At 33.4% G+C, this 22,769-nt stretch overlaps 1 protein-coding gene across 6 annotated transcripts in view; it reads left to right on the top strand.

Moving 5' to 3' along the window:
- Positions 1 to 22,769, top strand: part of LOC145240003 (E3 ubiquitin-protein ligase HUWE1-like) — a 232,954-nt gene that overhangs the window by 179,138 nt on the left and 31,047 nt on the right. For all 6 annotated transcript variants that reach the window (XM_080103595.1, XM_080103593.1, XM_080103591.1 and 3 more), the window contains 6 exons: positions 3,074 to 3,422; positions 5,319 to 5,653; positions 12,718 to 12,805; positions 13,457 to 13,575; positions 16,144 to 16,346; positions 21,734 to 22,025. In XM_080103595.1, the coding sequence (XP_079959721.1) occupies positions 3,074 to 3,422; positions 5,319 to 5,653; positions 12,718 to 12,805; positions 13,457 to 13,575; positions 16,144 to 16,346; positions 21,734 to 22,025 (1,386 nt within the window). The remainder of the gene's footprint in view (positions 1 to 3,073; positions 3,423 to 5,318; positions 5,654 to 12,717; positions 12,806 to 13,456; positions 13,576 to 16,143; positions 16,347 to 21,733; positions 22,026 to 22,769) is intronic.

The following is a 22,769-nucleotide window of genomic DNA, read 5'->3' as shown; positions in this document are numbered from 1 at the left end:
CTGAACAACTATATAAAAACTCCTCTCCCAAACACCACAGCTTAACATTCCAAAACTACAAAAAAGAAGCAGAAGAAAGAAAGCTGAACTTCAGCTCAAACAATACAGAAAAATACAATTTACCGTTCACAATATCTGAACTTAAAAACGCTCTGGATAGAAGCAAAGATACTGCTACTGGACCGGACGAGATACACTACCAATTTCTGAAACAACTACCAGAAACCTCATTAAACACTTTCCTGGATATACTAAATAATATCTGGCTCTTAGGCTATTTTCCTAACGCTTGGCGAGAGTCCACGATCATACAAATCCCAAAACCTGATAAAGATCCCACAAATCCAACAAACTATCGCCCTATCTCTCTAACCAGCTGTATCTGTAAAACCATGGAGAGAATGATAAACGATCGACTCGTATGGATATTAGAAAAAAACAAAAACATTTGACAAATATCAATGTGGTTTCAGAAAAGAAAGGAACACAATGGACCAATTGGTCAAAATGGAATCTTACATTAAAGACGTTCTTATTAGAAACCACCATGTGGTGTCAGTATTCTTTGATCTAGAAAAAGCATACGACACTACATGGAAATACGGCATTATGAGGGACATGCATAACCTTGGAATCAGAGGAAGGATGCCAATATTCATACAAAACTTTCTCAGGGGTCGCTCATTTAGGGTACACCTCGGGGGAGAGAGGTCTGAGGTATACGGACAGGAGATGGGAGTGCCCCAGGAAAGCATAATATCAGTTACACTCTTCCTCCTAAAAATCAATAACATCAGCAAAACAGTGACTACAGGCATTGACAAAGCCCTCTTTGTAGACTATTTTGCAATCAGCTACTCGTCCCCTAACATGCAAACAAACAATAGAAAGGAAATTGCAGGAGTGCCTTGATAAAATTGAAAAATGGACAAATGAAAATGGGTTTATCCTCTCCAAAACTAAAACAGTATGCATACACTTTTGTAAAAAGAGAGGATATCACCATGACCCACAACTGAAAATAAATAACACAATACCAGTGGCACAGCAAACCAAATACCTGGGAATGATCCTGGACAATAAACTTAATTTCCAGCCACATATAGATGCACTAAAAAAAAATGCCAGAAAGCATTAAACATATTAAAAATAATATCCCACAAAAACTGGGGAGCAGACAGTAAAACCATGCTCCTATTGTATAGGGCAATCATAAGACCAAAGCTGGACTATGGTTGTATTATATACAGTTCAACAAGGAAATCATACCTAGAAAAATTGAAACCAATACAAAATCAAGCACTCAGACTCTGCCTAGGAGCCTTCCAAACATCACCCATTCTAAGCCTACACACAGAAGCTAATGAACTCCCCCTTCACCTAAGATAGGAAAAACTCTCACTCCAATATACATTGAAACTTAAAAGTTTACCAGAAAATCCTGCTCACGAAAAAGTATACACGTCAATGTATGAACATTTCTTTACCAGCAGAACTACAGCTGCTCAACCTTTGAGATATTGTCTTAAAAAGGCTATTATAGAAGGATACGAAGAACCAAAAAACATACAAACTTACACAATTAATAATACTCCACCATGGACAATCACAGAACCATACATTGACATGACTATCAAAATGGCCAAAAAACAGACTAGCAATCAAACCTATCAAAACAAATTCCTAGAACTCAGGGATGAATACTCCACATACAAAACCATCTATACAGATGGCTCAAAAATAACTGGAAAAGTAGGAGCAGCAGCAAAAATGCATAATGCACATAAAGCAAATACAATTACCAGATGGTGCCGCTATATACACCGCAGAGTTACAGGCTATTAAGATGGCTCTTGAACTGGTCCAGGAGTCTAGTGAAAACAAATTCCTTATCTTCAGTGACTCCATGTCCAGCTTAATTGCATTGAAAGGAGGGAAAATAAACCACCCGTACATCCTGGAAATTATAGAAACATGCCAACACCAAATAAAGAATAATAAAACAATAGTACTAGCATGGATACCGAGTCATGTCGGCATAAGAGGAAATACAGAAGCTGACAAACTAGCTAAGGAAGCAACAAAGCTGATGCCTTCAAACAGAAAAATCCCATACACGGATAGGAAAAATAAAATAAACTACTACATAAAAACGAAATGGCAAAAACTATGGGACGAACAACTAAACAACAAACTTAAAGAAATACACCCAAATGTTGGGCAAGAGAGAACCATAATACCAATACGAAAAGTAGACACTATATTCACCAGAATCCGAATTGGTCATTCATGAATACCTTCTGAAAGCAGAAAGTATCCCTCAATGCAGAATCTGCCAACAACCACTAACCATTAAACACATATTAATGAAATGTAAAAAATATGAAAATATTCGTACAAAATATTTCAAAGAATAAAACCTTAAAACAATATTTGAAAAAGAAACACCTTACAAAATATTAGATTTCGTGAGAAAAATTAAACTTTTGGAACTTATTTGAAAATAAAGCAAACCACTGCCCAAAGTCTCAAATGAAGAATATTCTCTTCACCTTTTATGGCATGAAATGACCTATAGGGTTGATGTGCCATTAAACAAAAAACTTACCTACCTTCCCAGTGGCGTGTTCAACAAATTCCATAATGGCTGACTGTTCAACGCGTTCTCATAAGAACATGTTTTACTGCTGTAAAAAAACTAAAAAAAAAACCCCTACTCTATCAAATTAAATGAATTTTATTTTTTTACAGAGATCTTCAGTCCAAAACTGATACATACAATGTAACCTTTTTTTGATATTTTAATTTTTGAATGTCAAATAAGTTTGTCTAAATTAACAAAAAAAAATTAATTTTACCTTATTTAGTAATGTTTTTGTGGAAGTGTAAAAAAAAAAAAAAAAAAAAAAAAAAGAAAAAATCTTGTATCACTGATTGGCTTGTCAGGTCTGAAACAGTTTAAAAAAGCATTTTCATTTAATCTAATTTTAAGACATAAGAATTCCATAGGATAAATGATTTTAAAAAAAATGAGATGAACTTAAGGTTTTCTTTTCTTTCTCTTTTGACACAGCTGCGAGTGAAGGTATTGAAAGATCTGCGATGGAGGCTGAATTATCACATGAACTGTGCGCGTGGGGAGCCACTGCAGCAACAACTGCTGATCAACCTTCATCAGCTGTGAAGTCACAATTTTCCACTCCAATTGTAACGAGTTCCCCAATAGGTACCCCTTCGCTTGTAAGTAGCTCCACTTCCGAAGGCATTTCCAGCACTTCTGAAGGTCTTGACCTCTTGTGTACAGCGAGTCGAACACTTATGGGCGATTCCATGTTTACACCGCTTCAACCCATTCCTATTTCAACGCCAAGAGCACCTGTGGCTACGACACGTATACAAGGGAACGGAGCTGGTGGAAGACGGTAAGTTGTTGAACAAAAATATTTTCATATTTTAACTATACTCTTGAAGGAGGGGGGCGTCTGTCTTCAATGTTGGTTATCTCTGCTCGTATTGTTATGCTTTAGTTAATTTAAATGGAAATATGCTTAAGCTGAATGAATAAGAGCTTCGTCCAAGGGTCAGCTGTAGAGCCTGCACTATTAAACTGCAACCTACATTTTTTTTTTTTTTTTTTTTTTTTTTTTTTTAAGTCTTTTCTATGTCACATTTAAAGTAACCGATCAGTCAGCTTGGTATAAATATCTATACTATATACTAGCTGGATGCTTGGCATTGCCTGGTCGTACAATATACTTAAACATATTTTAATTCATGCAGATTGTGTATGTATTATGGAATCAATCCTTGACGATGAATGGCCTCGAAAAGTCACTACTGATTAATGCTTATTTTTAAAATATACAAACGAAGAAATGATTTGCAGTGATTTTTGAATGGTACCTTTTCTTTTATCAATCAAACTCATTAATAAGAAAAAAAATTAAAATAAAATAGTGAGGTACACCCAGGCTTGAACAGGGGGATTATTTGATCTTTAGTTGAATCCTCTACCATTCAGTTCTATCTCCAGATGTCGTTTTTTTTTTTTTTTTTTTTTTTTTGTAATGATTTGCTAAGATTTGTATCACCCTTGCTGGTGTAATGTACAATATTCCCCTGTAAAAATTCTCTTATAAGAAATACTATTTTTAGGAATAGATTTTTTCAATTTTCGATTATTTATCGGATGAATTTCTGTATAAAACATATCTAAGAACACTGTCAGACACATAAATTACCTTTTTATTAAATTTGCAAAAGATAGGCTTAGTCGTTTCAGAATCTATGAGGAAGGAACTCTCACACAGTGACTTTTACATAAGAGATCTACAAAGATGGAGATGATTGGTAAGTTTAATAATATGACAAAGAATTTGAAATGAGATGTCAATTATAATTTTACAAGTGTATAGTTTTCATATTCATGTTCTGTGACGATATATAAATAAAAAAAAACCTTTTAGATAAGTGAATATCCATTGTTACACTAACGAATATTGAGTTTAAAAGATTCTAACAGAATGAAAAGAATTCAGAACCTCCTCTCCTTCCCTAGTATTATACAAATGGTATTTCTACATCAATTTTACTTTGTAGTTTATGGTAGAATTTGGTAAACAAATTCTAAAATTGTTTTTTATCAAATTCTTACCCATGTTTTATGCACTCCAATAAAAAATCGAAAGTATGTTTAAGTTTTATGAAATGATAAGCCTCCAAACAACCATCTTTAATTACTTTCCAATCTAACATAAAATTATCTTGTTAAATTTTTAGAGTTTGACTAAAATTCCAATTAAGCTTACAAATAAAAATTTGCTTTTGACAAATTTTTATTTGTTATTGTTATATCATGTTATTAGCAATATAATTATTAGGGCTGTGACAACAGCATATTCTTTTCATTCTTGAGTATATATCTGACACTGTTGGCGCACTTAATCAACCGAGACTCACATCTGTCTATATAAAAACAAAAGATATTAACGGATATATATACTAAAGTCAAAGCAAAAAGAATATTCCGTTGTCACAGCCCTAATAATTAAATACTTTGCTACGATTCAAAAAATGATATAATCCAGCGCAGACTACCAATATGGAACAATTTTTAAATAATCGCCTCTAAATAAAAACCTGACAAGAGGTACAACTTGTTTTGAAGAAATAGTTTATAATACTTTTTTTATTTTTGTTTGAAGTTAAATGTTACAAAAACTCATTGCATACCATTGGGTAAGTATTAGTTAGAATATGAAATTGTGATGACTATTGTTATTCGATTTCAAGTTGTAAATCTTATTTTCTATATGTAGAGTGACCTCCAGTAAGAACTCCAACCCTGAAGAGACTCCAATGGAAGTAATGGTTACTCCTGAGAGCACCTCTGCTGCTGGGTCTGTTGCTGGTGGTGGTGGTGCTGTTGATCTTGTGTCAAGTGACAAACCCAATGAATCTCCATCCTCGGATTTTTCCTCTCCTTTGATGAGTAGAAGTAGAGATGAAACAAAAGAACAAAATGTTGCTACCCGTGATGGGGGTGAAACTTCGATTGATTTGAGTGTAACATCTAACGTGCCACCTGATGTGTTGGGGTCAACACCCGGCACTAATCCTTTGATGAGCCAACAATCGATTTCTGCAGAGAATGGTCAGTATATTTTGTGCATATTCTTTCCTTAATGCTCCCTCATATCGAATTATTTTCATTCATATTAGTATTAAGGCAATAATCGGAATTGGAAAAATCAGTCTTTTTTCAGGTATTGGAATCAGAAGAATTGTAACCTAATTTCTAATTCGAAAAACAATTGTAATATTTTTAAATTTAATTTTCTATTGCTAGTACTAATGATGAATGTTTATAAACTATCAGTAAAATTAAAACTTACAGATCATATCAAAATATGATGTAAATTTATTTTACTTGCATGAAAAATAAAAATTGAAACTTTGCATAAATTAAGTCTTCTTTAAAAGAATGCACTCTATTTTCAAGGTTCAAAAAAAAAAAAAATTTTAAATTGACATTTTCGCTGATAATACGATCATATATCATGATTAAATTTAAAGTAAAATATAAAGTGTTTTTAATCTTTTATTTTATGCTCTTGAGCTTTTGTTTGATTTATTTTTATAGTTAGTTCTGACCAATCTTACTAGGGATTGCCAAAATGTTTGAACCCCCCCCCCCCCCAAAAAAAAAAAAACTTGAGATATCAAAGACTACATTTAAGTATAAACGAATTGCACTAGCTTACACTACTGCATTTATATTTACTCTCTATCGCCCCCACGAGAAAATTGACAAAGTCCTATCTGCTTATCCTTCAGCTAACATTCACGTATGTGGAGACTTCAATGTTCACAACGTCAAATGGTTGACCCACTCAAACAAGACCGATGATGAGGGGAGGTTCTGTTATTTCTCCATTGCTTATGACCTTACTCAGATTGTTCACGAACCCACCTGTGTGCCCGACAATGACAGCCAGTATGCGAGTCTACTAGACCTTTTTCTCACAACTTGCCCTGAACTATGTTCAGTTTCTGTTCTGCCTCCTCTTGGATCTTCCGACCACTCTGTTGTATCAATTAAGATAAAAATGAAATATAATAAGCCCCCAGACGTACCTCTCCATCGTACAGTATATCGATACACTATGGCTGACTGGGATAACTTCCGTACATTTATATCGAGTTTACCTCTGCGTTCCATGTTTAAAAAGAATGTGTCCTCTATAGTATCAGACCTGACGGATTTGTTAATTGTAGGTATAGACTGTTTCATACCCTCAGAAATTCCAGCAAAAACCTAACAGTCAGCCATGCTTCTCTCCATAATGTGCTGCTGCCATTGCACACAAAAATCACTTTCCACTGCTTCCAACGTAATAGATGTATGGAAACTAAAGCCGCTTTCAGTACTGCCAGCAACCATTGTAAGAAAGTAATAAGGAACACGAGAGTTGTATGCTCAGTCCGTCAAGTCGAAAGTAGCTGAGCAGCGGCTTGGTTCCCACCAGTTTTGGCAAATAGCAAGCAGAATCCTGAACAAAAGCGTGTTCTATCCCAACCATCATCAGTGGACCTGAGGTAATCTCGTCAGCAGCAGACAAAGCCAAACTCTTTGCCAAGAACTTTGCAGCTAATTCTACCCTTTGCGACCAAGGCCGCCAACCCCCAATATTTCCTCCTGTATCAGAACACGCTATGTGATATACATATATCTGTATGTGATGTTGCCAAGCTAATCAAAAATCTTGATTCGAGTAAAGCAACTGGCCCTGACGGTATTCCAATTATAGTACTCAAACTTTAACCAGAACTAGTGCCCATACTTAAAGCTGTTTAAACGTGGTCTTAAGGAGAATTGCTTCCCATCACCCTGGAAAATCTCATCAGTATGCTCTGTATTTAAGAATTCAGGTGATCACTCATCCCCCTCTCAGTACAGGCCAATAAGTCTCCTGTGCGTCATGAGTAAGTTGCTGGAATCTGTTAAATAGAGATATAATCAACCATCTCAACAAAAATAACCTTAGTGACACACAATATGGTTTCCATTCTACTAGATCTATAGCAGATGTGCTTACAGTTATGTCTCATAGGATTAGTGAATCTCTCGACCGAGGCAACCTTTCTAGGGCAATTGCTCTTGATATATCAAAGGCCTTTGATAGCGTATGGCATGAAGGTTTACTTCACAAGATCTCTAGCTATGGTATAACTGGAAATGTCTTCTCAATTATTAAATCATTTCTTTCTGACAGGTTCATAAGAGTATTAGTTGATGGGCAAAAATCAGAAGCTCTCGGTATTAATGCTGGAGTCCCTCAGGGATCCATCCTGGGCCCAACTTTTTTCCTGATCTACATTAATGATCTTCCAAATCACATCCTTACATCATTTGTAGACATTTATGCTGATGCCACTACCATCTATGGTAGCACATCTAAGTCAGTAAACGACCAAGTTCTCTCCGATTCTCTCTCCTCTAATCTTGAGCACATGGTACAATGGGGAAAGGAGTGGCTGGTTACTTTTAATGCATCTAAAACTAAGCTTCTCTCTTTACATCATCAATGTTCTGATTCCCTATCTCACATCAGTTGAAATGAATGGCTCTCGTCTTGAGGAGACCTCAAGTTTTGACGAGCTTCTGGCCTTGACCTTTACTCCTGATCTGAAATGGAACAGGTACATCAAATCTGCTGCCAAGGCCGCTGGAAAAATGGTGGGATCCTTCTATCAATCCAGTAGATATCTCACTGCTGATGCAATTCTCTATCTATATAAGAGCCAGGTACGTCCAAGTATGGAATACTGTTGCCACATCTGGGTAGGAGCTGCTAGAAAGGACTTGTCCTGCCTTGATAGAGTTCAAAATAGACTTCGTAGCCTCATAGGAAATATCCTTTTCTCTTCCCTGCAACCTCTATCTCACAGAAGAGATGTTGTGAGTTTGTCTCTGCTGTATCGTTATTTTCGTGGAAAGTGTTCGACTGAGCTTCAGTCTATGGTCCCCCCTCGCCAAACTTTCACAAGAAACGCTCGTCTAACTGTAAACACTATCAATAATTCCCCCCACTCTGTATCTGTGCCTAAACCTAAACATAGATTCCATGAACAAAGCTTCTTTCTTAGAACTGCACGCCCGTGGAATTGTCTTCCGTTTTCCTGCTTTCCTGCTGACTACAATATGGTTGTCTTCAAGTCTAACGTAAATAAGTTCTTGATGAGCCGTTCCATATAAGTTATCAAATTTACCAAATTTTCATTACTAATGATTACTATAATGTCCAATTTCTACTGTACACTCTTTAACCCTTATCCTTGAGTGGCCTCTTGGCCTTGATAATGTGGTGATGCCTATGTAAAAAAAAAAAAAAAAAAATTCCATTACTCAAATCATGAATGCTGGAGTGCATTTATACTTGATATAGGTCATTTCATAAAATTCATATCAGTAGTACAAACATGCAAAAAAAAAACAAAAACAAATAAAAAAAAAAAACGATCAGGATTATATTACAATTAAAATATAGCTGAAATCAATAATTCCCCCCCACTCTTTATCTGTGCCTAAACCTAAACGTAAATTCCATGAACAAGGCTTCTTTCTTAGAACTGCACGTCTGTGGAATTGTCTTCCGTTTTCCTGCTTTCCAGCTGACTACAATATGGTTGTCTTCAAGTCTAACGTAAACAAGTTTTTGATGAACCTATCCATATAAGTTAACAAATTTACTGAATTTCCATTATTAACGATTACTATATTGTCCAATTTTTACTGTACACTCTTTAACCCTTATCCTTGAGTGGCCTCTTGGCCTTGATAAGTGGTGATGGCTATGTTAAAAAAAAAAAAAAAAAAAAATGAATTTGTGAATTTTCACTTCTGTGCTTGAAAAACCCTTGGCATCCAATTTTTGATCTTGATTTTTCATGTATATATTACTTTTCGTCAACCTTGAGCAGGGTCCCATCGAGTGCTTTCACTGCAATTGAGTCAACTTGATTAAAGATACAAGCCTGCATTCATGCTGACCCAATTGCAATGAAAGCACTTGATGGGATTCTGCTCAAGGTTGTCGAAAACTTCAAATACCTTCGCGCATGGTCAGAGAGCACTAAAAAAGATTTTGAAGTAAGACAAGCACTGGCATAGTGCATGTTACAAGTTGAGGAAGATATGGTCATCCACTCTCTCAGAAAATTTGAAAGTAAGACTCTTTGTTGCCACAGTAGAAACAGTCCTTCTCTATGGTGCTGAGGCATGGACTCTTACAAATGCACTGGAGAAGAGGCTGGATAACTGTTACACACAGATGCTCAGGATGGCCCTCAATGTATCATGGAGGAGCCACATAGCAAACCAACAGCTTTATGGTGACCTACCACCAATATCACTGAAAGTACAGTAGAGAAGGATTAGAGTAGTCGGTCACTTCATGAGACACAGCGAAGTGGAAGCAAGCAAGCTAGTTCTCTAGATACCAACAGATGGACACCCAAACCGTGGTAGAAGAATGACCTACATTGATAACCTGCTACAGGACACAGGATTGGACAGTGTTTGGGACCTGTAAACTGTCATGCGAGATTGAGAGAACTGGAGAAGTCATGTAGATTTGGTGACAGAGCGTCCTGAAAGACGACAGGAATGAGATGATGGTATATTACTTAATGAGACTTGGGAATTCCCTTGGTGACAGGCAGTTAAAACAATGCATTATTTTCGCTTTAAAGCAAGATCTTCTTCCTCCTCCTCCTCGCCCATGTCTATATACTGATTGTAAAATAAATTTTGTTCAGGATGAAGATAGATGGTAATAATTTAATAAATAAGAAATAATCCTTTGATATTGAAATTATTTGGTTTCTCAGCCACTGACAAGACACATGGGAAAGATGGTGTAAATTTGCCAACATTAAAATATCAGAATTGGGGATCAGTTTCACATTAATATAAAATGAGCTTCCATTTCTGAAACATTTTAGCATTTTAGAGCAGTTAACTAAAAATTAATTTTCTCTGCAAGATAAATTTTTTTACTTTATTTTTTTTTTGTGTTGGGAGATTATACTTTTTTTAAGCAATTACATAGTTTTGACCTTACCAGTTGGGTATATAATTAGTGGTTAAAAATAATAAACATCCTTAAAATCTATATGTCTATAAAAGTGAAAGATTTTTTCACTGATGTTTTTGAAAGTCATCCCCCCCCCCTCTTTGCAATTGTCTAGCCTTAATTTAAACCTACGTCATTTCCGGTTTGCCGGTGGTCGTCATGTTTTTTCCTGTTTTTTCCTTCGCGGTTCGGGTTCGAGTCTGCCTTCCTACTACCACTTTTTTTTTTTTTCTCAACACACACCTCCAAACACCCAGGCAACGCCGGGCAACCATGCTAGTGTTGGAATAGTTTGTAAATGATCAGTTTGTTAAATTTATATACATTACTTATCTCCCACTCTAAATTCTAAAATGATTTGGGAGGGGGGCGTCGCTAAGTTTTCAAAGTGTTCACATATTCTGCTAAAGAAAAAATCTCCTTTTTTGTTGGTGCTTTAACTGAGGGCGTTGATCTACAAATTTGTCATTAGTATCAGTATAACTATACCTTTTACTTTTACAGTAAAACAAATAAATCTACATATATTGACATTAGCATAACTGATCAAATCATAATTAAAGTAAAAAAAAAGTGTGCCTGCCTTGTTATATTAACAATGGTTTTCTAAATAACAATATTTGCAAACTTAAAATGATGAAGTGGCTTTGTAAACTATTCTGTTCGTGCATTTTATTTTGCATAACAATTATTTTCAAATTACATTTTTTTGATTAACGATGAACTAGTGCAACTTGACTATTTTCAATCAATTACACAGAAAATGTTTGAGAAAAATATTTAGAAAGATCTACTCGTGTAATATCCGCTCTCTTTAGTGTATTTTTTGTTTGCTGCAAATATATGCTGACATATGAAATTTTTACAGTAATTGGGGGGGGGGGTTAAAGCAGCATATTTCTATTTAAAAAGAATCTGAGTCAAGAATTTAGAAGGGAATCAGTAATGCTATTAGAATCGGAGGAAAATTTTTTAATCCTTCCATCATTAATAAGCTATTAAAATTAGTTTGAAAAAGGGAATATATTTCTGAAACAAATTTTGATTGAATTTTGCCTTTCCAAATTTAAGACTAAATTCTAGCATAATTTTCTTTTTTCCTGCCTATGGTTAGATATGATCAGTCAGCTTTTCGTTTCGCAAACTGATCTGCAAAACCCAGTGTCATCTTCTGTGGTTTACCTTTTTTTGACATGTCAGATCATCGGTAATCAGTGACTGCTTCGATGTTGCAAAAGAAAATTACTTAGCGATTTTATAGGTATTCATAGGCGTAACTTAATTCAAGCTTGCTAGATTTTTCCCTTTGTTGATATCGTGCAGAATGACAGGTGAAACTCCTGATATTCATGAAATTTGATTTCATTATCTATATACCTATGAAAGTGATAATGTTAGACACGTGAAAAAATTTTTAAGCGGTTTTCATTACAGATTGTGTCAAGCTGGCCTAATGATTACCGTACTCTACTCAGTTTTTATGTTTTGGTTTAGATTACAGCTTGAGTATTATTTTTTTACTTAAAAGTGAACTGTTTAGAAAAAATAATACTTGCGTGCACACATCTCGGTTTCTGTATGAATTAAAATATAATTACAGTAAAAACCTGGGATACAGTGGCCCTAGAATACTTTTTTTTTTATTTAGGTTATGATGTGGAATACAATGTTTTTGCCCTGCCTTATGGTGTTATTTATAATGTTATTTGATTATATACATGTGTATATACTGTACTGTATTTTGTTACTAATTTTTAATGCCATATTCCAGGGTTCTACTGTATGTATATTTTACGACCGGGCAACACTCGGCAGCCTGCTAGTTTAAAAATAAAACTTTATTAATCAATGATTTTTGGAATATATCTTAGTTTTGTCATGGGTACACACAGATTTTTTTTTTTGATATAGAGGAATTTTGGCCAAGTTGCCAGTTGTAAAGATTTGATACAAATTGACATTTTTCAAACCAAAATTTTGTTGCTTTAATGAATGACTACAGTTATTTTTAAAAAATGAGTGATACACTGCCTATTTGAAACATTAGTGTGACTGATAAAATTTAACCTTTTTGTTTTAGTTGGAGCCCAAAGTAATCAGACTAGTTCTGAAAGGTTGCCATCTGGAGACACAAGTATTCCTGAATTGACATCTGCTCTTGCAGGAAAGTAAGTAAAAAAAAAATAAATAAATAAAAAAAAAAAAATTAGGTGTTGGAATTTTTTTTTTTTTTTTTTTTGCTTGTTTGTTTGCAGGTTCTGGACTATTTCAGTCTTTTTACCTGCCGGACTGAGGTATTCATCCTGGGTATTAGGTTCTCTTCCAGGCCTTGCCTCCCAGCTTTTTGAAGGGGTAATTTCATTGCTTGCTGCCTGGAGCACCCTGACTGGGGAATCCTGATGAACCTATGTAGACAATTTTTTCTAGTCCGTAATGTCCTTTTAAGAGTGCTGGTTTGACTCGCCCCCACCTTTCAACCTTGTCGCGTATCCGTGTGGTGAAAAGTAAATATCTACATTATGCCATCTTTTGCACTCTTCCACTATTACTTCTAGGTATAACTACTGATCTTTTTTGTGTACTAATATAGTTGTAAAAATTTCCGCATCTAACTATAGGGAATATAAGTAATTCTCATCTTCACTAAACGATCATTTAATCTGATATTTAACTTGAGCATTGCCCTGCTTTTTCTTTTTTTTTTTTAATTTCAGTTCCTAATTAATAGTTTTAGAATGATCCTAGTTTTGATGTTACCACGAATATCTAAATATATTCAAACAATACATGCTACCTTTTTTTTTTTTTCTTAATTCTAGTAACATGAATGAATCTCTGCCGATGCCAACCATTACAAGCACTCCAACATCAGAGAATGGTAATTTAACAGCAGCAGCCGCTGCTGCAGCTGCAGCACTTGCAACAGGTCGACCTGTGGGTACGTATGGTGCTATTATCTCATTCACTAAATATTAGTGATGGGACGATTCCAATATTTTTCCCGATTTTGATACAATTACCGATTCTTTTTAAATCTCTTATCTATATAATTATAAAACTCAAATGACCTTGTAACGAGTGATGTAACCCACTTTCCGGTTTACAACATCCAGTTGCACATGCGCGCATAAACATTAACCCATAACAACGTAAACAAATAAACACAAATCGCTTCTTTTGCAGATTTTAACCTGCGCACTGAAATATTAACGTTATTATTTCAAAATTAGTTAACATGGGAAGAGTGGGGGTGCTTTGCATTCTTTATTACAACTATACTGTCGCTATTTTCTTACAACTAAACAACTTTGTTAAGAGTGTAGATAAAAAAGGTTCTAAGTTAACAAAAATGGAGAAAAAATTGCGTTAAAATAGCTTAAACGTAATACAGAAATGAACGAAGTAAAAAAAAAAAAATTAAAAAAAAGCAGACAGTATTAACAATTGTTTATTTGGGTAATTTAAAGGTGAAAAAAAAAAGAATTGGGACGCTGAAAACGTATAAGTATGGCCAACCATTTATAATTCAGTAACTGTAAATTTTTCTCCAAAAATAATCAATTATAATAAACAGAACGACTCATAGAAATCTGTATTCTTTTTTTTTTTTCATTTTAATATACTTTCATAGAAATGTTTCTGTTATGTAAAAAAAAAAAAAAAAAAAAAAAAAAAAAAAAAAAAAAAACTATTTTCTTTACGTCACAAGTGTCACGCTCATACGTGAATTCCATAGCTAATATAGCATACTGACCGAGCGGGTCACGGGTAGTCTAGTTTAACTATAAGATTATTTTCCCTGATTTTCGTAAAAACACATGTTAAATATGCAGATATTTTCCTAAACGTCAAAATCACACTTATGGAGGATGATCTATCGATTTTAGTTTTACTGGTATTTTAAAATCAATGAATAATTACTAATTTATTAATATTACCAGCAATGGAAGATTTTACTTAAAACAAAATCAAATAAAATAAAAAAGACAAAAGAATCATTTTGCCATCGAAAAATAGGCACCAATTTTTCCAATACTGATTCCCCCAAATGTTCTGATTTTTACGATTCCTGATTCTGATTAATCGGCCCAACACTACTAAATACTAGAATATGCAGAACTATTTTAGTGTTAAGAATAGTTCTAAAACTAAAATGGGATTTTTTTTTTTTAATCTGCTCAACGTAAAATCTATCATTAGGAATAGTACATTGAAACATCAAAACTGAACTGATCCTAAGTCATTAACTCTCCTCCACATAGGGGCCCACTCAAATCTGTTACAAATATGAGGGGTGAAGAGGCGTAAATATGTGCAGAAAGACTATCAATAAAACGCATTCCTGGATTGTTGGAACATTTTATCAAATTCTGAGATGATTTAACCAATCTGAGAGTTCCTCAGTAAAATCCATTTCAAGGACATAAAATTTCTAGGAGAAATATGGTTTTATTAAATAAAACAAAAAAACAATTAACATCATTGTCAACCTTTTGTTTATGTATATAATATATACTAAATGCAGACTATCTCCAGTGGAGGACTTAAAGAAAAGTAATTCAAGATCTAGTCATGTTTTCATTTATTTAATGTTCATTTTAGTTTTTCCTGTTTTTTTATTTTTTATTTTATTTCAATGAATATTCGATTAACAACTTAATGTTTATTTAAATGTTTGTTTAATATTAGTTATAAGCGAGAAACGAACATTGATATGTCTAATAAAAAAAATTTAATTTAAAGATACCGCAGTATAAAGTTTGAAGAAATATTAAAAAAAAAAATCCTTTTATATATAAAGGATGATAAAAATATGCAATATATTATAAACAAAATAAGTTCTTTTAAAAGGAGTCAATTATGTGAAATCTTTCTATTTTGTTACTCTATTTTAAATTATAATGCACTTGTAAAACTAAAAATCAAATGTGTAGAAAGCCACTAACAATATACACCTTTTTTTATTTTATTTATTTATAAGTATTTGCCCTTTTTATTGAATAAAAACATTTTGAAGTTTGTAATTCACAAGTTTATTGCAAAACAATTGAAAATACATTTTTTAATAAGTTATTTCTTAAAATTTTGAATTTTATTTTCAAAAAATTTAAATTTTGAATTACAATTTTAGATTTTTCACTTTTAGACAGCATCAGAAAAATATTACTAAGTGCAGTTGTAGTGTCAACAAAAATTATAACATCTAAGAGCTTTCATTTATATTCATTGAAAAATAGCAAGGATGGACACTTTTCGCCGCCTTAGAAAGTGTCACATAGAAAAGCTGATTACCAATCATTCCATAATTGGTCGAAATTATATACATTATCATTATCTAAAAATTTCGAAACGATAATTGGAATATAATTGTTGTACGCAAACGCATTTGAATGGAAAGAATAAATCAAATGTAAACTTTAATTACATGCAAAAGAAAGTATGAAATTTTTTTCTTTTTTCCGATATAAAAAGTAGTTATTCTCTAATGAATGTCTTTTTCTGTTAGATTCTGCCCTTCCAGATGGTGTGGATCCCTCTTTTCTGGCTGCTCTTCCTGACAACATTCGCCAAGAAGTTATTGCTGAGCAATTGCGACTGCAACGCATTCAAAGGAGGGCTCAACAACAGGCCCAGAATAGTACGAATATGGGTCTCCTCGAAGTCAACCCAGAGTTCCTTGCTGCCTTACCTCCTGCTATCCAGGAAGAGGTAAGTCTTTTTAAAATCTTTTCTTTGAAGGAAACTCCTCTCTTATTACCATCTCGATCATATTTATATATAATCTTTAATCTTGATTCATTGCTGTCATACCACTAGCGTGAAATTGTTCATTTTGATTAGCCAAGAAATTTATGAAACTATTTTAAATAGAAAATAAAACAATTAAAAAATAAATTTTTGGTCCCCCCCCCCCCTCGATTTATTGAAGAGAAACCTATGTTTTTAATGCTGTCCGTACATCCGTTATTCCGGACGATTGCCAAATAACCGTTCATTAGTTTTTCCTGAAATTTTGCCACAAATTCTATTTCATTAAATAGATGTGCACAGTAAAAATTTTTTGCTAAAATTCCCATTGCGTCCCCAGAGACTTAAGAAGTCAAAAATGCCCCAAAATAGCAAAAAAAAAAACTGACCTGTTTTGTCCCATAACTTTTGAGCCATCCATTAGATTTTTCTAAAATTTGGCCAAAATGTGGAGCTCATTGTTCTTAATAAAAATCCAGCATGGATGACCCTATCAAAAGTCTGGTTTGCGTCGCAAAGGACTTTGTGTTAAAAACGCCCCCTTTTGTGCCTGTTTTTTTCATGAACTTGATATATATGACTATATGGTGGTTTTTCATGGTGGTCAACTCAAATATGCATGTGCTAAGGCCTGAAACTGCACTGTTATCCATTTACACTGGGATTTAGCATCCCCAGGGGCTCAAAAGAGGTCAAAAATGCGCCAGAATGGGATAAAATGACACTTTTTACCCCAAAGTATTTGATCCATCGATTAGATTTTCCTGAAACTTAGCCAAAATGTGGAATATAAATTCAGTGTGGGTGACCCTGGCAAAATTCTGGTTTGCATCCCTTTGGGACTTTTAAGGCTAAAAAAAACGTGCCTTTTTGGAGCTCTTTTTTCATATTACTCAAAAACTTGATATGTATGTCTATATAGTGGTTTTCCATGGTGTTGAATTCAAGTATAAATGTCTTAAAACATGAAACTGCACTGTTTGTCTTTTTTCTTTTTTTTACTCCACTGGTATTCGGCATTCTTAGAAGCTCAAAAGGGGTCACAAATGCCCCAAATTGCAAAAAATGACCCTTTTAACCCCCATAACTTTACTCCATCCGTTAGATTTTTCTGAAACTTGGTGAAATTCATCATTTCTTCACTATTTTTTGTGGCGTCATCTCACATGTAGCACCAGAGGGGGACCACGCACACGCAGCTTGTTTCACTTTATTTTTTTTAAATTTTCTTTTCAATATTTATTGCCAGTGCCTTATATTAAAACCCAATAGAAAAATCTCTGAAAAAAACGATCTTATTCCAAAAATCACATAAACTGATCAACTATATTTATTTTGAAGGATGTCATTTTTAAGCAATTAATAGGAATTTGTAAGCATCACAACAAAAATTCCCAAAATGTAAATTGTTGAGCCATTTACCTTAAGATTATTTTTAAGATAGTGATGGGAGACGGTCACTACTGTTATGAAATTTTATTTAAAAATAGAACTACCTACTTGATAAATTTACATGATTTTGGAGTGCGATATTTTTATTTTATAAGTATATGCAGATTTTTCACATTTAGGACATTTTGGAGGAGAATTGATCGTTTTATATAAAAAACACATGCATCTTTTTTTTTTTTTTTTTTTTTTTCTAATTTCCTTTCTAGAAGCTATTTGCAAGAGGAAGGGGGCAAGTCAAAGAAATCTAAAAGAATAAGTTTCACTTAATTTTCAGCTAACACACACATACATATATATATATATATATATATATATATATATAGTGAGTCATGGTACTAAGTAACGGAGGGAGTGTCTCGTATAAACTTTGTAGCAATTGTCTGGTTTTAGTAGAGAGGATGAGTGAGTGCAGTGGACATAACTTAATTTGAACTCCCTATGAGTTTTATGAAGCTTTCTCTCCAATATTTTTCTAGGTTTATTTATACTTTTTTAGGTCTGCATGTCAGTGACTAAAACATTTCTCAATAAGTGTCTGACATATTCATTTCCTGAATATTGTGACCGATTTAATAACAAATACAAGCTGAAGTATCTCTGTAAATATGTAGCTAAATGATAGTCTGCATAAAAATTTATATTATAACTCTAATTGTTATTGAACACTATTAAACACGATAAAAACTCACAGGATTGATCCATCAACTCCTATGAACATGTTTTCACCAGAATTTGGAATATATTACGAGATGAACCATAAAAAAATAGAGGTTCTAGTTATGTATTAAAGGCTGGTAAGCCTGTTTGTCATAATTATGATTGCATTGAATTAGTTTGAGGGCTAATCTATTAAAAGGGAGTCCTTGAAGGAATGGAAATGGAACCACTCTCCTCACTAAAATTTTTTATTTTTTGATTTTAATGGAATTTACAGAAAAAAAAAAACTTTAATCGATTCCTTTCATCTTTAAATTTTCCTAATTTTTGTACCCCTAAAAGGTTCCAAAGGTATCGCATTATAGTGCACATGTATTTCAGAGTTTGATATAAACTAGCAGTTCAGCCTGGCGTTGCTCAGGTCCTATGTTAATAACTTTTTATTCATGTGTGTATATATATATATATATATATATATATATGTTTGCACTCCCGTATAGGTAACCTACATTTAAAATTTCTAGTGTTTAGACCAAAAATTGGCGGAGCAGTTTGGTGAAGCTTTCAAAGCTCAAATCGTTGAACTTTGACCCCTTTAACAGCCAAATTTCGGGCCAAAAAAATGATTAAAAAGATTTTCCCAAATCTCAATAACCCTTTTATCAAATTTTGAGTCTGTAGATAAAAAAATTGACAGTAGTTTGCTAGGGAAATGTACCACGCACACAGACAATATTACTTTAATAGAAATAGATTAATTCACTATTAATCTCAAACCCAAAATTATTTGCTATCAATTTATTATTGTTCTTAACTCCAAACTTATTTACTATTAATTCACTACTGATGTCAAACCCAAAATTACTTGCTATTAATTTACTATTGTTCTCAAATCCAAACTTTTTTTACTAATAATTGACTATTAATCTTAAACGAAAATTATTTGCTATTAATTTACAATTACTCTCAGCTCAAAACCTATTTACTATTAATTCACTATTAATCTCAAACCCAAAATTATTTGCTATTTACTATTACTCTCAGCACCAATCTTATTTACTCTTTGCATTTCTGCCCGGCTTGGTTCAGGCTCTATGTACTGTTCATAACTTTCCCTACATATGAATACACTTTATGTAAGATTTTAAATGTTTAGATCAAAATTTATCTGAGTAATTTCGTACAGACCGCAGAGGTCAGTTTTAAAAAACTTTGACCCAAATTTTGACCTTAACATTTATTTTAGTCTCAAATCGAAATAGAAAGTTTTACCCTTATCCGAATTACCTACATCTAAAATTTCAAGTCTTTATACTCAAAATTGGCGGAGGTTTATGGTAGAATCTGCAAAGGTTAACTCTTCAATCTTTAACCTTTTGGCAGCCAAATTTTACCCCAAAACTGACTAAAATGCTTGCTGCATGTCTGAATACTCGTTATGTATAAATTTCATATGTCAATTTTTTTTTTTTTAACTTTGACCCCTTAACATTAATTTATGGGGGCTCAAATCGAATTAAAGTTTGATTCATGTCAAAGTAACCTACATTTAAAATTTCATGTGTTTAGACCCAAAATTGGCGGAGGAGTTTGGTAGAGTTTTCAAAGGTCAAATTGTTCAACCATGACCCCTTGACAGCCAAATTTCTGGCCAAAAACCGATTTAAAAGATTACCGAAATCTCAATAGCCATTATGTCAAATGTCGAGTCTGTAGACTGAAAATAGTGATTTGGTAGGGAAATGTACACATTTTCACTTTTAAAGAAATAGATTAATTCACTATTAATCTCAAACCCAAATTTATTTGCTATTAATTTACTATTTTCTCAACTCCAAACTTATTAATCATTCACTATTAATCTCGAACCCAAAATTATTTGCTATTAATTTACGATTACTCTCAACACCAACCTTATTTACTACTGCCCGATTTTCCTCGAGCCCTTTTTACCGTTCATAACTTGCCCTATGTTTGAATGTACTTTTATGTAAAATTTCAAATGTTTAGACTCAAATTGTCCTAGTAATTTCATAGACAGAGGAGATAAATTTTTGAAAACTTTAACCCCAATTTTGACCCATTAACATTTGTTTTGGCTTCAAATAAAAATGAAATGTATGACCTATGTCCAAGTTACCTACATTTAAAATTTCAAGTGTTTAGACCCAAAATTGGCAGAGGAGTTTGGTAGAATGGTAGAATCTGCAAAGGTCAACTCTTTCAACTTTAACCTTTTGACAGCCAAATCTTTGCCCGAAAACTTAACTTTTGCTGCATGTCTGAATACCTCTTATATAAAATTTCAAATGTTTAGGCATAAAATTGGCTGAGTAGTTTGTGAGAAACCACAAAGGTCAAATCTTATGAACTTTGACCCTTTGGCAGCTGAAATTTTCGACCCAAACTGATTAAAAAGCTTGCCCTATATCTGAATACCCTTTAGTAAAATTTCAAATTTTTAGACCCGTAATTGGCTGAGTAATTTGCTAGACCAAAGAGTTAAAAAAAAATTTTTTTTTAACTTTGACCTCAATTTTGACATTTTTTTGGGTTCAAATCCAATTATAAAGTTAGATCCATGTCCAAGGGACCTACATTGAAAATTTCAAGTGTTTAGACCCAAAATTGGTGAAGTTTGGTAGTTTTCAAAGGTCAAATCATTGAATTTTGACCCCTTTCCAGCCAAATTTCTGTCTGAAAACTGATTGAAATGATTTTCTCAAATCTCAGTACCACTTATGTCAAATTTCGAGTCTGTAGACCGAAAATTGAGTTATTTGGTAGGGAAATGTACACACAGACATTTTCACTTTTATAGATATATAGATTAGATGTTAGAAGTTAGACGTTTTGAAAGCATTATTTTGTAAGGTTAAATTTGAAAACTTTAGAAAACCGAGTATGCTGTATAATCTTTTTTAATGGAGAAAATTTTTTAGATTTTCGGTGGCATCCACCATTATCAAAGAAGACTTTGCAATTTTTCTCTTTATTTTGTTGGTGTTGCTAGGTTCAGAGATGGTGGACCCTAGATTCAATGAAATGCTATTTGCTGCTTCAATTTGGAGTTTTAAAACATAAATATTAAATGTTTAAAATGCTAAACGGAATCATGTCGATTAAAGTATAACTTTACGGATTCTAAAATTTTGAGGGGGGGGGTGTAAAGGAATCCTGACTATTAATGGATTTTGCTTTGATTCTGTAATTTTGCAAATTCTTTTACTCTTTTCTAGGTTCTTTCTCAACAACGTGCTGAGCAAGCTCGGCTGAATGCTCAACAAAACCCAACTAATCCAGAAACCCCTGTTGACCCTGCCAATTTCTTTGCTTCCCTGCCCAGTTCGTTACGCCAACAAGTGTTAGCAGATATGGATGATAGCATGGTGGCTGTTTTGCCACCAGACTTGGCTGCCGAAGCGCAAGCATTACGACGAGAATTAGAAGAACGGCACAGGCGTTTGATGCAGGAACGCTTTTTTGCTCAAACAGGAGCTGGTTCATTGTCAGCAATTCTACGCCAAACTGGTAATTTTTTTTTTTTTACTCATTTGTCAAGAAAAACCTATTTTTGCTTAATGTTCCTCGTTTAATGTTTTTATTTTGCCATAATCACGGATACAAGATGGGACACAACTTGGGATTGAGTGGCAAAATACATCTGTTTAAGCTTTTATTTGCAAAAAATATTTTTACATAATATCTACAGAAAAAAATATTTTTACATAATATCTACAGAAAAAAAAATTGTGAAAATATCTACAGAAAAATTCTTTACTTGTAATTCTTTTCTGAAAGAGGAGCTACAAAAATAATTTAAGCTTAAAATGAAAGCTAAGCATTCTTATATTTTAAGATATTTAAAAAAATGAAATAATATTAATTGGTAGTATTAAATTGTTCAGACAGGGGGGGGGGGGCTTATATATATATATATAGTAGTCGTGATTTCATAAGTAAAGAAAGTATTTGGGTGCCATAAGCTAGAACCGAAAGCAAAACCGTAACAGTCAAAGCTGGTGACATTACCACTGTACCAGCGTGATAGGCATATGAACTGATTAAAAATAAACTAAGATGAATGTACAAAATGTATTCAATTTTTTATCCAATTTTGACCCCTTAAAAACTATTTTAATTGGCTAAAGATCCATAAAAAATCCAATCATTTAAGGCGTCTAACGCTACTCTGAGACCTTTAGTTTTGGAAGAGATAGTTTGAAAATATGGAGACAGACGAATTGAGTTTTATAAATTAGATTTTCTATGTCA

Source organism: Euprymna scolopes, chromosome 19 (assembly GCF_053919585.1).
Source record: "Euprymna scolopes isolate OS-2025 chromosome 19, ASM5391958v1, whole genome shotgun sequence".
Taxonomy (NCBI): domain Eukaryota; kingdom Metazoa; phylum Mollusca; class Cephalopoda; order Sepiida; family Sepiolidae; genus Euprymna; species Euprymna scolopes.
The sequence above is the reverse complement of the archived record's forward strand: the minus strand, read 5'-3'. Positions and strand labels throughout refer to the sequence as shown.